The sequence below is a fragment of the Sprattus sprattus genome (assembly GCF_963457725.1).
Source record: "Sprattus sprattus genome assembly, chromosome: 3".
In the NCBI taxonomy this organism is placed as follows: Eukaryota; Metazoa; Chordata; class Actinopteri; order Clupeiformes; family Clupeidae; genus Sprattus; species Sprattus sprattus.
Window position 1 is genome coordinate 46,499,574 of NC_137922.1, and position 9,343 is coordinate 46,508,916.

The 9,343-nt window shown below is 45.1% G+C and overlaps 1 protein-coding gene across 1 annotated transcript in view; it reads left to right on the forward strand.

Moving 5' to 3' along the window:
• Window positions 1-3,032: 3,032 nt before the first annotated feature.
• The window catches only part of cox10 (cytochrome c oxidase assembly factor heme A:farnesyltransferase COX10), a 49,335-nt gene continuing 43,024 nt past the window's right edge, over window positions 3,033-9,343 (forward strand). Inside the window, exons 1-4 of the mRNA XM_080835766.1 lie at window positions 3,033-3,136; window positions 3,862-4,004; window positions 4,987-5,287; window positions 6,428-6,552. Coding sequence (XP_080691892.1) covers window positions 3,106-3,136; window positions 3,862-4,004; window positions 4,987-5,287; window positions 6,428-6,552 — 600 coding nt within the window. The 5' untranslated portion in view covers window positions 3,033-3,105. The remainder of the gene's footprint in view (window positions 3,137-3,861; window positions 4,005-4,986; window positions 5,288-6,427; window positions 6,553-9,343) is intronic.

The following is a 9,343-nucleotide window of genomic DNA, read 5'->3' on the forward strand; positions in this document are numbered from 1 at the left end:
CCGCTTATTATACGGTTACAACTAAAACAAACAAATTACTTAACACCGTGTGTCTTTTTACAATGCATTTGTTACTATACGTAGTGTTTAAAAGGAGAGAAATAGTTCGCCAAAGACGTTGAACTTCAAAGACAGTTGAACATTCTTTAGAACACAGCTGCTCAACCGTCCGCTGAAACTCCATTGATAAGTTATCGTACTACTTGCGGAGTGCTACGAAAGACGTGAATTAGAAGCAAAAAGGCCACTTTCCTTGACAGCGGTCATTAAGTCCATAGCAACGGTCAGTTATCGGAAAATAGTTGACCGCAGAACGTTGGGAAGCCCCATTCAAGTGAATGGAGCATTCTACAGCATTAAGAAGAGCCGTGTAATAACCTCAGTTGATTAACAAGTCGAATTCTAAAGACCTAAACACAGAATTAGCTACATTCAATTTGAATTGTTGTAAACATGTTAAACATTATGGTCAAAGTGAACTTCATATTTAAAGTCAAACTCTGTCCTCTTAAAAGCAAATTTAATGCAATTATAAGGTACACAGAAACACATGTACACAGACACTGAGATCGATAGACGAGAGAAAAGACACACACATCCTCACAATTACAATGGCAAACACACACACTCCCACACACACACACCCACACACAGACAGAGAGAAACAGATATAACATCTTAAATTGTTTTGTGTACCTCTACCACATATCACAAATCCCATCTCCAAACACAAGGAAGCCGAGCAAAGCAACAATATACGAAGGCAGAGACCTTTTTTTTTACCTTTGATTACAAGACATAAAGAAAGAAAGAAAGAAAGAAAGAAAGACAGGAGGAAGGTAAACAGGATCCTCTTTGTGCAGCACAAATCAAAACGCTGCCTCCTAAAAAGGTAGTTGACCTGGTCAAGATCCCGAATCAAATCTTGTTGCAACAGCACATCACAGTTATCTGCAGTAATAAAGGCACTCTGTGTGGCCGGAGCCTATAGCGTTCCCACCGCTCCCACCTCTCCTAGCGCTCCCATCGCTCCTACCCCTCCGGCCTGCTGGGGATTGTTGACATTCATCAGGTCTGCACTGGGATGGGGAGCTGAGATTACACCATGTAATCTGCAGCATGGTGGAATGTGTATGTGTGTGTGTGTGTGTGTGTGAGAGTGAGTGTGTGTGTGTATGTGTGTGTGTGTGTGTGTGTGTGTGTGTGTGTGTGTGTGTGTGTGTGTGTGCGGGTGCGTGTGCGTGTGAGTGTGTGTGAGTGAGTGTGTGTGTGTGTGTGTGTGTGTGTGTGTGTGTTTGTGTGTGTGGAGAGGCTATGTGAGGAGAAATTGTAATGAATGAGATTGATGGGGTGGGGTGGGTGAGATCACCTTGGGGTTCTGAGCAGAGAGAGTGTGGAGGAGAGAGAGGAATGAAAGAGAGAGAGAGGAAGAGAGAGAGAGAGAGAGAGGAATGAAAGAGAGAGAGAGGAAGAGAGAGAGAGAGGAAGAGAGAGAGGAATGAAAGAGAGAGAGAGAGAGAGAGAGAGAGAGAGAGAGAGAGAGGAAGAGAGATTGTATGGCTGATACCCCAAAACAACAAAAACATGCTGACAGGGACATGTGGCAATTGACACACACACACACACACACACACACACACACACACACACACACACACACACACACACACACACACACACACACACACACACGCACACACACACACACACACAAATCTATACTGAAAACTACAAGGTGGTCTAAATGCTCGTATCGAACAATGTAATTACTGAGTGCTACTCACTCACATCTTGCCAGTCTGCCCAACACACACACATACACACACACTGATCACATCACAGTTTTCCCATTAGACCATCCGGAAACATCATTATTGTTTCACCACAGACACAGACCAAAGCCTGTCACAGTGTGTATAGCCAGGAGATGTAAGCACTTTGCAGCCTGATAATTCTAATTATTCATTGATTCGATACATTATCTAATTTAAATTTATATATCAGGGTTTTTCAGTGTCAAGTCTTCTCGTCTCGTCTGATGGTGGTGGAGGCAGAGTAAGGGCAGCAGTAGGGGGAGTTAATCACGGGGCCATCCCACTGGCAGCCTTTGCTAGACTAATCAGGACGATCACAAGCATAAATAACTGCCTCCTCTGCGGGTCTGGATGGGGCTACTGGGAGGACACACAAGGGCAAAAGGGGCAAAGGGCCAGGCATTGAATTAGGGAGCAATTTAAAGGGAAATGAATTCAACTCTTGCAACTCAGATTTATCAGCGTGGGACAGCGGTAGTCTGACCTTGTTTGGTTGATCTGGCTCAGGCTTCATGCCTGTGGCTCAGAACAGTGGCAAAGGGATAATCTTGATAACACAAATTAGATGTGTATAACCACTAAATCAGTATCAGAAGAGAACCGACTAATATTTCACATGGCTGCCTTTTTTCTAGCACATATTTAAAATCTCAGTTTTGAAAATGGTAGAGGTCCGTCTGTTCAAAAGCACAATTTCATACTCGATATCTGTTACTGTGGAAACCTTACCCGCGGATCTATTCCTACAGCTGTGTCTGCTGCCATGCAGCAGCATCTTCAGATGTGTCCATTCAGTGGCACCTGCTGTCTCTCTCATTTTTCATATGTTTCATAAAACATATAGAATGTGCAAGTGGCCATTGTCACTCGTCTATGCTGCGGATTGGTTTGTGATTAAGTAATCAAAAGCAATACGTTACATAGCCTACAATTTATTGAAACAGTTACCAAACTATTTGGTTTCACAAAACCTTTCTTTTCTACTGGCGTTGTTTCACTCACATCTTATTTTCGCCGATTTTGAAAATGTTTCCCCCATTTTTCCATTATATATTTTTTTTAAATTCTTAGACTAAAAACTACAAACTTCCGACCGACTCCCATGTTTAAGGCTTTTAAGGCTTTAGGATTGGATCATTTTCTGTCTAGAAACAGCGCATATCAACCGGAAGTATTATTAGGCAACGTGGTGACATAAACCGAGCTCATTCTGTTACGAAAGCGAGGTCAATATGGCGGCCTTCTGCATGTGAAGAGGACATAGCGGTTGCCGGTTTTGTGTTTGAGGAATATGTATAAGACACCATGTAGCCGACTCACAGGTACACGTACAGCGATGCGAAGGTGGCTTGTACGCAGAGGCTTGAAATGATGTGAAAGTTTAAGTTTTGTCTTCACAGATGTTGATTTTGTTGAAATGTTATTAGCATCTCGGCTAACGTAAGCTAACTCCAGTGGTTGTCAATGTGATCTTTTGGCGAATGCTTGCTAGCTAGTTCCCTGGCAAGGCCAGTTGACCTCTCATAAATAAAGAAATAGTTGTTTTGTTACGTATTATTAACCAGCAAATTATATAGATGCTGATCAGCGACCATCTGAGAGGTTGGAATGACCCTGTCCTGGTATTTCTTAAACGTATTGTGAGGTCGATCAAGGTAACCGACCCGACTGTAACAAGGATTTGACGTTGGCATGTAAACTAAGATTAGACATGCGTAGCCAGTTGTACAGTTAGGAAACGATGAGAAGCTTGTTCAAAATGTCTTAACTTAGATTTCGCACTGTCATTCTGTTTAAGAGACCGTGCTTTTATAAATGTGTGTCCTAGTATACCTATGCTAGCTAGCAACCAATCAAGTAAGGTTAGCATGGGCAAGTTTACGTTTACATAAAGTCCGGTGCTCAGACATTCTTTGCATTCAAAACGCAAAACTGTATGACAGCGCCGGAAAACCTGTTTGTGTGAATGGTTAAACAACAGAAAGTAGTCGTTATGTTGGATGCATGGAGCATAACGGCATCTAACCGTGACTGTAACTGTATGCAGGTCTGCTGGGGACCACTGTGAATAAGCAGCTATCAGCGCGTGCAGCTAAATGTCACCTGAGTTCCCACAGCCTGACACAGCTCCGTAACACACACCCTAAAGAATGGCTGACATTCCAACAGCTGAGCTTCCTCAAGCGACAGGTGAGTTCGCTCTGCAGCCTACTGCTCCATGTGTGTGGGTTTCTATATCCACCTGACTCCATAGACCGTTTCAGACTACAACCTTGGCAAAGTCCCAGCCTGAGGGGAAATTTAAGATTCAATCACCATGATGTGTTAAATGGCGTCTAGTGTAGTTCTGCATGTCACTGCAAAAGGGGCTATTAAAAATGTCTCGTAAACTTTGGTGCAAAGAGCAGCATGTGGCTATACATGTTAGGTGACAGCCATATGGCTACGTCAGGACTTTGTGTTACAGTTTGTGTAACAGTGAAGTGTGGCTCAACCGCAAGAACAAGGTGACAACACCAAGATCATGGCTTTGATACCCAGAGAACGCGCATACTTGTGAAAACAACTGCACAGTATGTTGCTTTGAATAAAAGCATCTGCTAAGTGAATAAATATCATGTGTTGTAATTATCATAACCACACAGCTTAGCATCTATAGATTTCAGATAATTGGAATATTGGATTAGGATGCCATGTTGGACACAGTAAGCCATGTAATGATCACGCTGTTGATCCACCTTTAAATCTCTTTATCCACAAGTTTTGTTATCATTCTGGATGACCTCACTCCTCCCGACACACACACACAAATGTATTTAATACATGGGGAGGTTGAAATGTTTGAGGAACACATTTTAAAACACCTCCTGTGTTTAGTATGTAGTTAGCTACTCTGCCTTATCCCCTTCCTGTTTTTAATCGTTACATATTTCTTGGAAGGTGTTATGGTTTTATTGCGTCCCTCTTCTCCTCCTGTGTTTAGTGTGTAGTTATGGCGTTGCTGCCCACCGTGCAGTCGACCCTGATTCCCAGCCACGTGTGTGTGTGTGTTGTTCAGGTGAATTGAGGATGGTGTAGTGAGGCTGAACTTAAGGGTATACACATGTGGGTGGCAGGGATATTTCATTCATTTCTATTCCTCTCCTCCTCCTCCTCCTCCTCCTGTGTTCAGTATGTGGTGCGCCACAGCGGAGCGCTCGGCCAGCGCCCCCGGCCCAAACAGGAGTCCGTCTCCGCGGCGCTGGAGGACCGGGGCGACGTCATGCTGCAGCAGGTCCAGCAGATCCCCACCATGAAGTCCGTCTCCGGCCTGGCGGTCCCTGTCCCCGGCGTCGAGCCCCCAGTGGACCTCAGCAACGAGCCCGAAGCGGACCGTCTGGCCCACATAGAGGCCCGCCAGTGGAAGGAGCTGAAGGTGGACTACTCAGAGCTGCCGGATGTCTACGCACGCCTGTCCAAGATCAAGCTCACAGGTCAGTCTCAAGGAAGCTGTCTTTGAGGTGTGATATGGGCTGAGTGGTTCACTGTGCAAGCTGTCTTTGCATTTGCATTTGCATTAACATTTACATTTACATTTAGTCATTTATCAGACACTTTTATCCAAAGCAACTCACAAGTTTGAATATACATTTGACATCTACACTGATGGCACACTGCACATCAGGAGCAATTCAGAGGTTCAGGGGTTCAGTGCCTTGCTCAAGGACGCTTAGACAGTGGGAATCAAACTAGCAAACTTCTGATTACTAAACGACTATGATACTATACCTCCTGAACCACTGTCGCTGTGTTTGAGGTGTGATATGGGCTGAGTGGCTCCATTCAGATTGTTGGTGTTTTTGTATGTAGCTCTTGTTGTCAATCAATTAAGGACAAGGGTTCAAGTTTCCCTCTGGCTTATTGTGACATAGAGGGAGGTACTTCCAGGATTAGTGTTTTAAGGATGCTGCCACTTATTCAAAAATGTATTATTTTGTTCAAATGTGTGGGGGGAAAAAACCATGACGACCTGTTCAAATAGAAAGTCACTAATGTCTCTCAGCTGTGTTACTTCATGTTATGAATAACCTCGTGTTATGAGGTGTGACGTTTCTTATTTTGAAATACATTTTCTCTTGATCAATGAGTTGTAAACAGTATTGGACATGTAGTGTAATACGTAATAACCCATTATTCACATCAATCCTTCAGCATTCCAAACGTGCCCTGTCTTTGGGTTGGGCCAAATGTGGGTTTTATTGAAATTAATTTGAATGATTTATGGGTGTGTTTGTTTGATCTTGTTCTAACGTGACAGCCTAATACGTAGGTTGAAATGCAGATTTGATACATTAGTTTGCTCTCTGATATGTATCGTGTGTCTAATCAGTTCTTGTACTAAAGGATACTCATATTAATTAAATTCATATACTGGTATAGCAAAAAGATGTCCAGTTTAGGGGGCCCAATTTCTGAAAGTCTTTGGGATCTTTAATAACTGCCTTTCTGTGTGGTTAAGGCCTTTAGTAGTATTCAATAGTTTCTGTTTTTTACCAATGTATACCACTGTAAGTAACTATAAGCACTGTTCCTGAGATGTATACCAAGCACTGTTTACTGTTCCTGTGTCACAGCCTTGGTCGTCACCACGGCAGCGGCTGGCTATGCCATGGCTCCTGTGACCTTTGACCCCTACCTGTTCCTGTACGCATCGCTGGGAACGGGCCTGTGCTCCTGCGCGGCCAACTCCATCAACCAGGTCAGTGCATTAAAACCACATTACTCAACAGGCGGCCAGGCCCGTGGCCCTGCCAAGAAAAGACACGTCATCTGTATGTGAGAGTGTTTGCTTGTGTGTATTTGTGTGTGTGTGTGTGTGTGTGTGTGTGTGTGTGTGTGTGTGTGTGTGTGTGTGTGTGTGTGTGTGTGTGTGTGATGTGTACGTGAGGGTGGTGTGTGGGTGGGTGTGTGTGTGTGCGGTCTACGTGAGGGGTATGTGTGTGTGTGTGTGTGCGCAATGTACGTGAGGTGTGTATGTGTGTGTCCAGCCACAGTTTTCTTTCACTGATCTGATCAGAGGACCGTGTCCATTAGATATGGACAATGTCACAGGACCCATGAGTCAGTGGCTGTGGTATTTCAGCCATGTAAGAGAGCGCCATTACCGCTGGCAGCGGAGAGCAGACTCACACTGCACAGGGCGCTGAGCTGTGCTGGGCTGTGTTTGCTTTGGGCCCGCTCCTGTGAAGCCACCCATAAGGCCGTTGACTAAGCGGTTAATGGTGCGCCATGTTTTCGTCTGTGAACGCTACCTAACTCAGCATCTCTCCAGCCACGTTGGCGTGCGGCTTTGGTGGGTGGGGGTTTGGGGGGTTTGTGTGGTGGGTGGTTGTTGTATTGGTACGCCCTGAATGAGGTCTTGGTTCTACGCTGGCACAACTTCAGCCAGATTTGAAGGGACCAAGAGGGAAGGAACACACATGTGTGCTCCCCACTTCAAAGACACACACACACACACACACACACACACACACACACACACACACACACTTACTTACTTACACACACACACACACGCAATTAATACCTCTGTGAGCCACACACCTACCTCATCTCTTTTTCAGAGAACTGCTTTTCTTCAACCACTCATTGTCCTGTACAGCGTTCCACTCCAGCTACATCTTAAACATGCATTGCAAGGCGCTCTGAAATGCTGTCATTATTTTCCTGCCAAGTGTTCTTTTCACATGCTATTTTCGCATGCTATCCCCCCCCCCCTCGTTCCTTTGTCTCCAACCCTAAAAATAAATGGCAGCGCCTGATTGGCTGCCGAGTGTTTGCTAGCACCATAATCAGAGCGTTGCTGTTGTCGCTTACGCTACATATAGGAATGCACTCTGTGACTTAAGAACATTACCAATAATGACGACCTTTAAACCCCCCAGCCCCCCAGCCCCAGTCCGCTGCATGAACTCCATTAAGCGCTAGACGTGCTCTGTAATTTTCAAGGCCGGGGCCCGCGGTCGTTCAGCAGGTTATTGGCCCCGAGGCAAGACGCCTGAGGCCCCTGCAAGGCGAAACCTACTTGTTTTCCACTTCCTGCCTCGTCTCTCTCCACCACCTGACCTGAGATTTTTAGCGACGCGCTATCGCAAACCTGCAATTAGCCCCATAGTTTAGCACGTCTGTCTCCCCTAACCCCGTCGCTTAAACATCTTCGACCCCAACTAGGTCATTGTTATGACGTGCGGAGTATGAATAAGTCAATATTTGCGGGAGTGTGGGTTGGGTTTAGGAGCTGTCTGCGAGTTGATTTTTGTTTTCCTTGTAGCATTGTTAAGGAATGACTGAGGTGCTGTTAAGCCCTGCCTGCTGTCATAAGGCCGATCCATTGAAAAGGGAGGCACAGGTGTGCAAACAGCAGCGAGCTTTTTGGAGGTGGATACTTGTGTTTTGCCCCGAGGGAAGACAGCAGGGGTATTCAGAAGGATTTCAGTGTTAAAAGATCATAAGGACGGCAGCGATCAACACAGTTGAAGAGATGAACAAGGGAACGCAGTAGCTGTCGACTTTTCTGCTCTCCATCTCTTCCTAGCTCTCGTTTATTTTCTCTCTCTCTCTTTCTCTCTCTCTCTCCCTCTTTCTTTCTTTCTTTCTTTCTTTCTCCATCTCTTCCTACCTCTCATTTCTTTTCTCTCTCCTCTATTTCTTTCTTTCTTTCTTTCTTTCTTTTTTTCTTTCTCTCTCTCTCCAGCTCTTCCTACCTCTCTCTTTCTCTCTCTCTCTCTCTTCTCTCTCTCTCTCTCTGCTTTGTCCTTCAGGCTGTACCTTCTCTTTATTCCTCAGACAGGTGGATCTCCCTCCTGACCTATCATGGTTTCATCTCCCCCTCCCCCTTCCTTCCTTCCGCAAACCACCAGACAGGCCTTGAGGCATACTTGCCGACACCAGTGTTAGTCAGCGTCGGTGACGTGCATCCACCTACCTACCTACACACCATGGGAGCGATGCAGCACCGCTGGCAGTGGTAGCTGTGGCGGCAGTGCTAGTGGTGGAGGTGGTATCGGTGTGATGTGGTTCATTCCTAGCTCCAGTGCTCCACAGCAGTCAGGCCTTCAGGGTGGGGTCAGGAAGGACTGGAGGACTAGAGAGACCTTGATGGATCGTGGCAGCCCAAAAGCATGCCTGTGTTGTGTTGATCTGACGCGCTGGTTGGCCCTTTGAAGTTGCCTTGTCTTTGAAGACCTCCAGCTAATTGCTCTTCATGTAATGTTAGAGTGTGGGTGGTGCCGTCAGACTGCTGGTGATTTCAAAAGCGTTAAACACTTAAACTTGTAATGTGAAAATGACCGAATGTCATGGACACCATTCTATTCCCAATGATGGGAATCGTTACATTTTTGTTTTATTTCTGGAACATGAGATGGCATTTGTCAAAGCCTACAATAAGTACCAAACATAATGAATTGGCCTATATAATAATGTCATAATAAAATAACATAGTTTTGAATTTTCTGTAATATAAATATATTTATAGTTTAGCAATATAC